Source organism: Neomonachus schauinslandi, chromosome 1, assembly GCF_002201575.2.
Source record: "Neomonachus schauinslandi chromosome 1, ASM220157v2, whole genome shotgun sequence".
Classification (NCBI taxonomy): Eukaryota; Metazoa; Chordata; class Mammalia; order Carnivora; family Phocidae; genus Neomonachus; species Neomonachus schauinslandi.
The window spans coordinates 4,372,713-4,386,173 of record NC_058403.1 but is presented as its reverse complement, the minus strand read 5'-3'; the positions used below and the strand labels follow the sequence as shown (position 1 = coordinate 4,386,173).

The 13,461-nt window shown below is 48.9% G+C and overlaps 1 protein-coding gene across 1 annotated transcript in view; it reads left to right on the top strand.

The window, feature by feature from the left end:
• Positions 1–13,461, top strand: part of FAM3B (FAM3 metabolism regulating signaling molecule B) — a 36,196-nt gene that overhangs the window by 7,971 nt on the left and 14,764 nt on the right. Inside the window, exon 3 of the mRNA XM_021679171.1 lies at positions 6,121–6,244. Within this exon, the coding sequence (XP_021534846.1) occupies positions 6,121–6,244 (124 nt within the window). The remainder of the gene's footprint in view (positions 1–6,120; positions 6,245–13,461) is intronic.

Genomic DNA, 13,461 nt, shown 5'->3' with positions numbered 1-13,461 from the left:
TTTCTCCTGCCCCATCTCCCCATTTTCCATGCCAGTCCTCCCCAACCCCTCTGAGGTGTTTCAGGACATCTTTATGTTTGAATACCTCATCGCAGAACCAGCTGTCCTATTTTATGGATGTGTATCTTGGTGCCAAAAGGTGCTGCCCTCTCAGTGGGGCGCAGGGGGCTGTTCGGGGCAGGCTGCAACTGTGAACACCAGGCCTTTGTCCCCGTGCCCCGCCCCCTCTTCTGTAGATCTCGCATTTGTGCCTTGCCCATTTTCTGTGAGATGGTTCTGTTCTTGTTGATTTGCAGGGAGTTTTTTGTATACGTCTGAAGCTGTCAATGCCTGTTCCCCACATGGCACGTATCACAGTCAGCGATGATCTGTCCTAGCTTGCTTTCCATGTCTTGCATTCACCATACAAGAGCTACTCTGTTCCCTGCTGTCCCTGTAGGGCTGAGGACGGCATGCGGTGTTCAACAAGTACTTTGTCAATAAGTGTCTGTATAATGAGAATTTGTGCATCCGTGGACGAGTGAGTGGTTGGAAGCCACATACACCCCCATATGCAGCTGGTGACCCCAGGCCTTCGAAGGTCGGTTTCAGGAGAGTGAGTAGAAGGAGAACCCTGTTGAAATTTTCTCCCGTATACTTCAGATGTGAGGTCATTGAATCATTTTCTTAGAAGCTCTGGTGAGACGGAACCGAGCCAACCAAATCACCTGTCGAGCCACCTTCCTAGATTCTCAGCCAAGATGGAATGAGCTGACAACCGCTGAGTGGCTGTGTCGCAAGAAAAAGCCAGAAAAACTATGTTTAATTCTAATTCTGCCACTGACTAGTTGTCATTGCCTTCGAGATCCCTCCTGTGTCATGCGGAAGGGACATTGCCGGTGTCTCTATGTCTCAGGCTCTTTCTGGTTCCAAAACGAACCCTCCCTGGCAGGGTGCTGCGTCCTCCAGAGAACCACACTAGCTGGAAGGGCCTTAACGACCTTACCTGGCTCCCGTTTCCATGCCTGAGCAGCAAAGGCACAGAAGCAGCCAGGCCACTGTCTCTGGGGGGACATGGGGACAGAGGTCCAGGGGAGGAGACACAGCACCGTGCCCACACAGCTCCCCGTGGGGTTCGGCATCCTTCCACATTGGCACCACCCAGCCAGACGGAACTGGTGCGCTGACAGTCTGTCCCACTTCACCGTCCTTGCCCATTTTGCCCATGCTGCCCTCCACCCCTGCCCTGCCGTCTCTACGAGATTGTAAATCTGAGCTCATTCCGAGTCCCCTGAATCTCCCTGGGTTTCTAGACCTGCCCCCTCTCTCCCTTCTCTGGACCCTTGGCTGTTGTTTGGAGTCCACGTGCCGACCGCTCCGGGTCATCCTATTCCTCATATACTGAATGAGAGGGCTTCACATCAGTCTGGCTCCTTCATGAAAGAGGCTTGCTCGCCTGGAAGGACAGAGAACCCCGTGGCTCCCTCTCTCCCCACAGGCCTCAGTGTCCCTCCACCCTTCCCCCCACTGGCATGGGCCAAGGCTGCTCAGGTTTTATTTTCTCCTGCCCCATCTCCCCATTTTCCATGCCAGTCCTCCCCAACCAAGAAGTCATTATCACTGACTGTCAGAGAGACCAGCACTCTTTGGGTGTCTTCTGGGCTTTTATTTCTGCGGACTGGACTTTAATCTCATCTAGAACAATGAGGCAAGTTGACATGGCTGAAATGTGACCAAACACACCCCAGTAGCACACTTCTTGTTTGCCTGGCACACGCAGCAGGAACACATTTCTGGAATCACCTTCCTCATTTAAAGGGGTGAGGGCAGTCATGGTTCCCAAATCAGGAAGTATTTCAGAAAGACAGATTCCTGGACCCCGCTCCAGGAAATTAAGAATCTATGGGTTCAACATGGAGCCTAAGAACCTATTTTTGTTTTAGTGAATGTAAGGATAAGAAATAAGGTAAGGCTTCCCTCAGCAAGAGAATGATTTCTAAGGCTGAAGTTCACAGCAGGAGGCCCGCCACGTTGGAGCCACGTGGCCGATCGGGGCCCTGGGTCTTACTTAAACCAACAGGCAGGCTCTTCAGGAGACAGGGAAGCAGGATACTGACGAGCAGGCCCGCTGTTCCTCCTGGCTGGGCATCAGCTCCTACATATTCACGTGGGCTTTACTGTTCAATCTTGGGGAAAGAAATTTCAGGAAAATGCGCCGAGGACCTAGATGTAGCACAGTATCTGGTACTGAACAGATATTTTTGGAACAAATATCTGGGAATTAGGGAGTGAATCTGGTGGGGAACATGGTGGGGAAGAGGCAGGGTTTGGAAAGACTCTGTCTTCTGAGAAGATGTGTCTACACCTCCACACCCCACCCCGAATAAAGAATATGATCTTCTTTCTTTGGTCCCATAATGACAGTGTGGGTTTCTAGGGAATGGGTAGAAGGTTAAACGAGCCTTTTTGAAATGCACAGACTACCCAACTGTTCCCAGGCACTGTGAGAAAATACCACCTCCGTGTCATCCCTGGTCACTAGATCCACGTTGTCCTTGGAGAATCGGATGAAAATCAAGTGCCTCCCTTGTGGAAAATGCACCTGTGCATACCCACATGAACAGCACCCTCATTTTGCTGGGGCCTCTGAGTGGCAGGGCTGTAGGTTTGGAAGACCTGCCCTCGGCACTCCTGGCAAGGCATGGACTCCGGCGCCCAGGGATGCTGGCTGCCATGTGGACAGCAGGGCCTTTGCCTGGACTGCTGCTGACCGCACAGGATGAGGAGGTGATGGGAGATTATCCATATGAGCCCCCCAGGGACGGCGGCACTGGGAAACTCCAGCTTCAGGCCTTTGGGAGAATTTCCAAAGGTAAGAGGGTGGGAGAGATGGGCAGGCTGAGTCTTGTCCAGTACTGTGCTTGCTCTGCTGGACTGGTCACTTTTTTCCTGTCTCTGAGCCCCAGCCAGGTGGAGCAGAGGGGTCACCAGCAGGAGGGAGAATAGGAAATAGCTCAGGTTGGGACCCAGCCCACACTGCCCCACTAGTCCCTAGTCCTGACCTGCTTCACCCAGGTCCCTCTCCCACGTAGAGTCCTGGCTCCTGGCTTTAAAACAAAGCAAAATACCTTTTCCTGTTACCCTCGACACTTTGGTATTAATCTGCTGTGGTTCTGTCTCTAAATTACCATATCCTGTGGGGGTCAGGAAGTACGATGTGCCCTCATGGCCTTATCTCTTGAGATCTGTTGGGTACATGGGGGACCATCCACCTCTGCCAGTCAACACGTCACACCTGTCAGCATGCCCAGCACATTCAGGACAGATTTAGGTCCTTTTCGTCATTAGGTTGAGAGGCTCACGTAGCCAGTACAGTCCTACAGCCTGTGATGATGGCAGAAGGACCTGCAAACAATGTCCTTCTCTGAGAGCAGAGGGTGGGTTCCATTTGGGGAACAGCAGGGTCCAACCAGAAGTGAGCGAGTCTGTGTGCTTGTTAAGGGGATAGCGTTACCTTTGCTAAGGCAATGCAGGTAACAGGTGGAATAAATGTGGATCCATCCCACTTTAATAGGGGTGCCTCGGTGGCTCAGTCGCTTAAGCGACCGACTCTTGATTCCAGCTCAGGTCATGATCTCAGGGTCCTGGGATGGAGCCCCGCATCAGGCTCAGAGTCTGCTTCTCTTCCTCTTCCTCTGCTCCTCCCCCTGTTTGCACACATGTGCTCTCTCTCTCTCTCTTTCTCTCAAATAATAAGTAAGTCAGTTTTTAAAAGAAAAGTATTTGCTCTAGATTGGCTATATACACAGGATGTCCACAAGTCAGGAAACAGGACATATCTACTTTTTTCTTTTTTTTTTTTTTAGATTTTATTTGAGAGAGAGAGAGCACGCAAGCAGGGAGAGCTGCAGGTAGAGGGAGAGGGAGAAGCAAGCTCCCTGCCAAGCAGGGAGCCTGATACCTGGCTCGATCCAGGACCCTGGGATCATGACCTGAGCTGAAGGCAGACGCCCAACCAACTGAGCCACCCAGGCGCCCCAGAACATATCTAACAGTATGTTACATTTTCAAATATTATGTTCAATGTGTTTTTAGGTAAATTACCTCTACATTTAAAGTAATGGGTATTATTATTAAATTTTTTAAAAGGGCGCCTGGGTGGCTCAGTTGGTTGAGCGACTGCCTTCGGCTCAGGTCATGATCCTGGAGTCCTGGGATCGAATCCCACATCAGGCTCCCTGCTCGGCGGGGAGTCTGCTTCTCCCTCTGACCCTCCCCCCTCTCATGTGCTTTCTCTCTCTCATTCTCTCTCTCTCAAATAAATAAATAAAATCTTAAAAAAAATTTTTTTTAATAAAGAGCTAAAAATACTGTAGTGCCCCAAATCCAGAGACACTGAGAATATACTGTATTTATAGCACTTTTTCATGTTAATGGTTGGACCCCTTGCTTTAAATTTAGGAATCTGGAGACTGAGAAAAAACATAGGGAATATATTACTTGAAAATTTATGTAAGTAACATACTGCTTAAGGATGTTTAATCTGTGTTTGCCAACCTTGCAGATGCCCTCTGTATGCATAGAAAAGTCCGGAAGAAAATATGCCAAAGAGTAAAACAGTTAAGATTCTTTAGAGTGAAGATATGTAGGATTTTTTCCCTTCATTTTGCTTTTCTATTACTTCTAATTTTCTTCTGCAGACAGTAAATTAGGAAAAGTAAAATCCCATGGGCCTTTCTTGTTTAAAAAAATAGACTAATAGGAAGAAAAACTGGCAAAGGTGGACCAGAGCTACAGCCTTTGGTGTTCAGGAAGCCTCACCGTCCCTCGTGGCTTTTGCATGGGGCTCCGGGCAGGGACAGGGTTCAGAGTCTCTGACGTCAGGAGATTTCTCCTCTGAGGGGCAGATATCCACTTAGTCGGTCAACAAACACTGGGGCAGCTGGGTGTACCGCACACCACCTTGGGGCTGGTGCCGCCATCCCTGCCCTTGTGGGGCAAGGGAACTATAGGATATTGGAGCGCTGAGTGTCAAGAAAAAGAAAAGAGGACAGCGCAGGAGCTCAGCCTCGGGGGCGGGGCCGGTGAGGAGGAGGGGGGTGATGTGAAGGGTGGGAAGGGGTGCGTGCTCCCTGGAGAACTCTGTGTTCCCTACCCCTGCCCGGGGCCCCGAGGCTGGGTGCACACCGGCTTCCCCATGCCTACCCAGAAGCTCTGCCTCCTCCGCTCAGCAGGGCAGCACGCCGGGCCTTCACGGTGTCTGTGTGCACCCCGACTCCCCCCAGCAGGGCCTTCCAGGCCTCATCACTCAGCCAGCTGTACCTCACAGCCGTGTGCCCTACAGCAGAGAAGTGCAGCCCACGTCTCCAGTGAGACGGGATGAGCCAGAGCACTGCCTGCGTCTTTGCACTGGGGACTTGGGATTCAAACCTGAACTGAGCCCCCCGTGGGGGGATCCGTGGTCAGTGACAGCCACCGGTACCTTGGGGTGAGCAGGGAGGCGCACGCGGTGGCGATGGCCACAAAGCACCCAGCAGGTGGAGGGGTGGCCTCGGGCAGGTCCCCAGTCCTCCCCAGTTGCTGAGCCCTGTAGTGTGGGGGTGCTGGGGAGCCCTCTCCCTGGCCTGCTCATTGCACGCCCCACAGAGGAGCCCAGTGCCTCAGGCTCAAGTGAAAGGAAAGGGGTCCGCCATGGCCAGAGTGGGGTCTGGGCGTGTGTGTGCACGCGTGTGCGTGTTTCAGGGTGTATAAATGCAGAAGCTGGATAGATGTTCCATACATGGCTGTTTCTTTGCTCGCCAGCACTCTCAGACCCAAGGGAGCTCTCTTTAATTGTGATACGAAAAACACATTGTGTGCCGGGAACGTCAGGGGGCTGACCCTTCCAAAACTGTGATGCTCACTCCACATCCACTCCCTTCTGCATGTTTGTTATTGTTAGACAAATGCAGATGAAATCAACTGTATCTTTAGGGGGATTTCTGACGCTGCTGCTGAGAAGTTGGTGACCCCTTCTCCCCTCCCGTAGGGACTTGCCAGCGTGAAGTCCCGGAATAGGAGGCCCGCCGTTCACGCTCAGGCAGTGGGTTCCTCTGATAAGTCCTTGCATGATGCTGACTCCTCCGTTCTTGTTTGCTGCAGCCCCAGCCCCTAAAAGGCAGAAATGTGACCACTGGACCCCGTGCCCCTTGAACACCTATGCCTACCGCTTGCTCAGCGGGGGCGGCAAGGACAAGTATGCCAAAATCTGCTTTGAAGATGAGCTGTGAGTACCCATATTGAAGAAGAAAACATAGCTGTCCCACTCGATTCTTTCCCTACTCTGGGGTGGGCCAGCCACTACGTCTGCCCTCAGGAGGGAGAGGCATGGCCCTGATCCCGGGCAAAGGCCGGGAGCCTCGAGGGGGACTGAGCATGCTCCCTAGGCCTTCCCTGGGGAGGACAAGGTGCCGCCCGGGGCTGGGTGTGTCCCTGCGTGGAACTTTCCTTTGACTGCAGGAGAAACAAATACGTTGTGCTTTGCTTTGAACGTGTGTCCTGACCCTTCCAAGTCACAGAAACACCAAAATTCAGCAGATACAGGGTCGCTTCCATTTTATTGTATGAGTCTCACCATCAAGGAGTAAAGCAGGGGCTCTTTCTCTCGGCAGCCCTCACCTCCTTGTTCCAGGTCTGTGTGACTGGCTGACCCACGATAGCCTAAATAAATCCCGGCACCTGGGACTGCCCTGGCCTAGTGTTTGCACTTGCTTGGGTGGCCACACCAAAGCGCCACAGACCGGATGCTCAAACAACATTCATTCTCTCGGTGGGTCTGGAGGCTGGCCGCCCAAGGTCAAGGTTGGGTGGGGTTGCTTCCCTCTGAGGGCGGTGAGGGAGAGTCGGTCCCAGGCTGGCTGCCTGTGTGCTCACGTGGTCTTCCCTCTGCACGTGTCTGTGTCCTAATTCCCCCTTTGAAAAGGCCACCAGTCAGGGCGCCTGGGTGGCTCCGCTGGTTAAGCAACTGCCTTCAGCTCAGGTCATGATCCCAGGGTCCTGGGATCGAGTCCCGCATCGGGCTCCCTGCTCTGCGGGGAGCCTGCTTCTCCCTCTCCCACTCCCCCTGCTTGTGTTCCCTCTCTCGCTGTGTTTCTCTCTGTCAAATAAATAAATAAAATCTTTAAAAAAAAAAAAAAAAAGGCCACCAGTCATAGGGATTAGAGCCGACCCTAAGGCCCTCATTTTCACTTAGTCACCTCTTTAAAGGCCCTGCCTCCAAATAAGGTCACGTTCCAGGGATCTAGGTGTTAGGACATCAGCATACGGATTTTGAGAGACCATAGTTCAATCCGTACCACCTGGCCTGAGGATGCTTAGGCCATACAGTAATTACTACAAAGGAGACCGAGCGCCGGCTGTTCCCAGCACTGGGGAGGAAGTCTTTCCCTGTGATGCACCCCTTTTCCCCAAACTGGGTGCACCTTCCTTTCTCGTCGGCTGGATCACCACGGTAGCCCTCAGCCCTCGCTGCCCGTCCCTCGCTGCCACCGTCCTTGTCCTCCCAAGGAGTGTGTGGCACACTGGGGCGTGAGCTGCGCTGGGCTCAGCTTCCCCTCCTTGCCTGGTCCCAGCTCATCCCCGGTCCGTACTGGGAGGTGAGTGGAAACCACACTCCCTTCTGTGGGTCCATCGCTTACCAAAGGCCTACTTCACTCAGCCAGGGAGTTTCTGGGTAGACATTCCTCTGCACGCACCCCTGGGTGGGGCACTCGGTGGGCCGGTAATTCCAAGAAACGTGGCTCTGCTGCTGTAGGAGCTTGCGTCCACACTTCAGGGTCCCCCACCTCAGCCCCGCTAACACTGCGGGCCAGCGACTCTGTGTCGTGGGGGGATGCTGGACAGTGTGGGGGTAGCAGCATCCCAGCGTCCTCCCGCTGGATACCGCGGGCCACCCCGTCCAGCTGTGACAACCACACATGTCTCTGGGCACTGTCATATGTCTCCCGGGTGGTCACATTATTCCCTTCGCCACCAAGAACTGTAACACCTGGAGAAAGCAAACAGATTTTCCAGCATCTGTGGTGAATGCCAAGTGGTAATTTTGTGTGGGGCCGTGGAGTTTGAGAGGTGAGTGTACCCTTGAATGGGATTGTCAGTGAGGTCCGTGGATGAGACAAGGTGGGGATTCAGCTCGAAAACTGAGCAGGATCCCATGGTAAAGAAGCGGGGAGACCTAGGGGCGGGCGGGGACAGTGGGATGGGGACGCTCATCCAGAATCACGTCGCCAGAAGGGGAGTTGTTCCAAGTCAGACCGCAGAGCCTGGGGTTTCCACTGCTCCACGGTGCCCAAAGCCTTCCCCTGACCATTCAGAGCAAGAGCATCATGCTTACCTAGTGCAGACTAACGCACATATACATCAGCTTCGCGTGACTTCCTGTGAGGTGTGCCATTTGTCACCCCCGCCGTGCAGACAAGGAAACGGATTCACAGACAGGTTCAGTAACTAGCCCCCCAGCACACAGCTAGTCAGCGGCAGCGCCACTGGCATCCATGGATGTGCTGTGCAGACCGACTTGAACCCGGTTAGCTAATGGAGCAGCTCACTGTATGAACATGTGGGATCCAAATGCAGCTTGCCTGCTCTCAAACAGTATTCCAGATGGTCTTTAGAAACAGTGTGGTATAAAGCAGGAGAGACTCAAATAACAGCAGGTTAAAAGGAACAGAGGAGTGAACATGAGCAGAGACCTAAGGAGAGTGATTCGCTTGGGTTAGCACTGTGTTTCGTTGTAATCAACTCATGGATTAAAAAGTGCTGGGTTGTGGTGATCTCATCATCTTATAAAGAAAAGATATGTTTATGTAGAAAGATAAGCAGTTTTCTGCCGCTCATTTCCTTTGCACAACCAGCCCTCCCTGGGGACAGCCACCTCCGACTCTCTTTCCTTCCTTCCCCGTCTCCACGGAGCAGGCTCATGCTCACACTTCTTGGTTTTCCTGTGTTAGGCATTATCTGTGGACCGGCCCCTCGGTAGGTGAGCAATCTCCCGTCATTGATGCACCTGTCTTCTTCCTCACCATGGTCCTGATTCAGTTATCATACTGACTGTGCTGCTTTAGTTTGATCAAGATCCAGCGTTTGCATTATTAAGACCACCAAAAGAAAATCCAAAGGGCTTTACTTGATGTGAGTGTTTTATCCACTGAGGAACAGTTGGGAGAACAGTGGTCGGAAAGTCCAGACCTCAGCAGTCACAGCTCCGCGTACAAAGCAGGAATAAGCGCACTGTTTTCTAGTGTGATTTGTTACAGGAGACGTACATTCATTACCTGTTCATACTGAAAAGTCACACTGACATGGGAAAGCTTAATTTTAAGGTTGGAGTCAGCATTTCAGTTATGTGACTGTGAGTGTTTGGTGACATAGTCAAATGGTGGCCTCCAGGTTTATTTGCTTTTTTTTTTTAACATGGCTAAGTGAAGGTTCTGTGTGGCTGAAGCATGTCGTGTATGACGGTTGTGCACCGTTGATTTTTGTTTATTGTTGGCTTGCCTGGTTTTCCGTGTACTTACATCAGTTTAATCCCTAAGCATTCCTCCAGTGAAAATAAATCTAATGTCACCTCAGGTATTCATCAGGCTCATCTTCTGGAGCCTTCTGACCCACTCGGGTCAGCAGGCTTGCTGTCGGGATACCGTGCAGCTGTTGCCTGGCATTCCTATCCACTGTCATCCTGGAATAACCTTGTATCCCTCTCTGGAGTTGGAGCTCCTCTTTCTGGTTACAGCACCTTCCACTCTCCTAGACTCCTCCTTTGTTTTGCTGAAGACAGGGCGATCAGACATCATCTGGGTGGGGTCCCCAATCAGATATGGAGGATGATCAGCTATCAGAGGGAGGGGGATCTGGATAAACTGACTTACCAGAATTCTTCTAAAACTGGACACTGCAGAGGTGAACACAGAAGTCCAAAAGTCAGGCCTAGTTAAAGAAGGAGCTCAGGGGAGCCCAAGGGGAGTTTGGTGAAGGAGAGAGTCTGTGTGAGCACAGAGGGACACCAAGCAGGTCCATTCCTGGAAGATGCAGGCTCTGCTGCGGGCCATCCTGGATTCCAGATGCCCTTGTGGCCTTGCTGAAGCCTCCTGAGACTGCATGGCAGCCTAAAGCACGTCCAGCCAGGCTTTGTCCCCCTCTCCTTTGCTTAGGGTCACACTAGTACTGTGGTCTGACAGCTCTCCCCACTTAACCAAGCCCCTTCCCCATCTCCTCTTGTAGGCATTTTCCTGGACACAGATTCTTGTGCATTTTATCCTGTTCTGATATCTGCTCCTCAGAGGACTCAGATTAGCACAGTAAGAATGATTGTTTCCCCACAGTCTGTCCAGCACAGCACATTGACAGACACTTTGATCTCTGCCATTCTGAGAGATGAAAATTGAAGTCTCTGATTAGGTTTTTACTTTCATTGCTTTTGCTGAGTGAATTGAGGATCTTTTATGCTAAGAGCCTTTGTATTTATTTTCTGTAAACTATCTGTTTATATCTCTTGCCCATTTTCACCTCTCTCACTGGCCTTTTCTTACTGATTTACAAGATTCCTTCTATATTAGTTAGGCTTTTTTGTGTGTTGTAAAAATCTTCTCCATATTTTATCTTTTCACTTATTAGAATGGTATTTTTAAATATGCTTATGCCCTACATAATATATGAGCTTTAACAAAGCAAAAAAAAAAAAAAATACAAACCATATAGCGAAAGCAAAATCTTTAAATTTTAAGAAGCAACAAAAACAGAAAGCAACCCAAGTATGGTGATATCACAAAGAACGAATATATCTCACATAAAAGTGGTCTGAAAGCTGCCAATGAAGGGAGAACAACTCTTAGATTAGATCACAGCACATAAACTCCCAATAATGCTGCAGATAAAACACACACACATACCAGAGAATTGAGGTCACGGGGCAAACCGATGCCCTGAAAATGGGACAGACAGGTAGATTCACAGAATCACACCTCAGCTAGAGCCAACATCAGGCAGGAATCCTTCAGAGGCAACTGACTAGTTGCTCGAGACTGAGTTTGGACTATTTTGAGAGATTAAAACTCCTAGAGGAGCCCCTACACTTTCCTGAGTTTTTCTGCCAGGAAGCCCACCAGGCTCTCAGAGTGAAGATCAAAGAAAAATCCCCTCATGCTTTTGTCAGGGGGAAGGGAGAGTAGCCATTCTGAAATATGCCCACAGTGTTCTGTTCTCCTTAACAATGGACCCGCCTTCAAGGGAAATTGTTCTACCAGATACTAACTGGCCTGTGGGAGGGAAATACCCAGCATCAGCTCCTTCTCACCTTCCTGTCTCACCTAAGGAGTCAAAAAACAATATGGCCGGGGCACCTGGGTGGCTCAGTCGTTGAGCATCTGCCTTCGGCTCAGGTCATGGTCCCGGGGTCCTGGGATGGAGCCCCACATCGGGCTCCCCGCTCGGCAGGAAGCCTGCTTCTCCCTCTCCTTCTCCTGCTTGTGTTCCCGCTCTCGCTGTCTCTCTGTCTGTCAAATAAATAAATAAAATCTTAAAATAAAAAAAAGAAAAGAAAAAATATGTCCACCTGTGAGGGCACCACCTGCGGCACAGGCTCAGCAAAAGACTGAGACCCAGTCTTAGGACTGTAGAACATTTCCTCATGCCCCACATCTTACCACCACATAAATAAAGCTCCTTAAAAATAACAGGGGGTCACAGCTCAAAAGAACCACAAGGCTAAACCCAATTTTAAAGAGAGTCTGTAGGATACTCAGACATAGGGGAGAAATTTTAATCGTTGACACCTGTAGCCACAGTAAAGAACAAACACAGCGCACTCCTAGCCAGATGAACATAAAGATTCACAGTACATTTTATTTACCTCTGTTCCTTTTAACTGGCATACCATGTCTGGCTTTCAACAAAAATAACAAGGCATACTAAAGGCAAACAGCACAGTTTGAAGAGATAGGGCAAGCATCAGAACTTACCTCCAGTATGGCAGAAATTTTGTAGTTAGCAGACCAGGAATTTGAAACAATAATGATTAATATGCCAGAGGCTCCAATAGAAAAGGTGGACGGAATACAAGAACAGCTGAGTAATGCAAGCAGGGAGATGAAATCCCTCAGAAAGAATCAAAAGGAAATAGTGGAAATTGAGAAGACTGTAACAGAAAAGGCAAACACCTTTGATGGGCTCATCAGTAGACCAGATACAACCAAGGAAAGGATCAGTGAGCTTGAGGATATGTCAATAGAAATTCCCAAACTGAAAGAGGAAGAGAAGGAAAAAAAAGACTAAAGGAAAAAACAAAGACAAAACAGAATATCCAAGAACAGTAAGACAAGTACAAAAGATATAATGTGTAATAGGGAACCAGAAGAAGGGAGAGAGAAAGGAACAGAAATATTTGAAGTAGTGTTGCTGAAAATGTTCCAAAATTATTAACAGACACCAAACCACAGATCCAGGGAGCTTAATGATACTAAGTAAGATAAATACCAAAAAAATCTACACCTAAGTATGTTATATTCAAACTACAAAGGACCAAAGGCAAGGAGCAAATCTTGTAAGAAGCCAGAGGCAAACAAACCAAAATGAAAAAACACCTTACCTATAAAGGAAGAAGGATAAGAGTTACATTGGGCTTTTTTTTGTTTTTCAGAAACCATGCAAACAAAAAGAAAATGGGATGAAAGCAAAGGGTTGTACCTGTTAGATTCCCATCAGTGTATGAGAGTTGATCCACCATCATACTTACCAACACTTGTATGGTCAGTCTTTCTAATCTTGGGCATCCTAATAGGGGTGCGGTGGTATCTGACTGAGGTTTTAGTTTGCATTTTTCTAATAACTAATGATAGTGCACCTCTTTTTTATGTGTTTATTTGCTATATGTATATCTTATTTGATGAAGTATCTATTTAAGTCTGTGGTCATTTTCATTTGGTTGTTTTCTTATTATTGAGATTTCTTTATATATGCTGTATACAAGTCCTTCATCGAATACGTGATTTACAAATATTTTCTCCCAGTTTGCGGCTTGTCTTTTTCTTCTCTTAACTGTGTTTATCAAAGAGCAGAAATTCCTAATTTTAATGAAGTCCAGTTTACCAGTTTTTTATTTTAGGATCATACTTTTTGTGTCATATCTTAGATCTTTTTGCCTAACTCAAGGTCACAGAAATTTTCTTTTATGTTTTCTTTTAGAAATTTGATAGTTTTAGATTTTTCATTTCATATACTGTGAGATACCCATTTGGGGTTAATTTTTGTGTATGGTGTGAAATTTGGATTGAAGTAATTTTTTAATGTGGATATCCAATTGTTCTAGCACCATTTATTCCAAATACTATCTTACTCTAGTGATTTTCCTGTGCACCATTAGCAAAAATCAAGTGACCATACATGTGTGTATCTAATTCGGGATTCTCCATTCTCTTCTATTTATATGTCTTTTTACTATATACAGTGTCT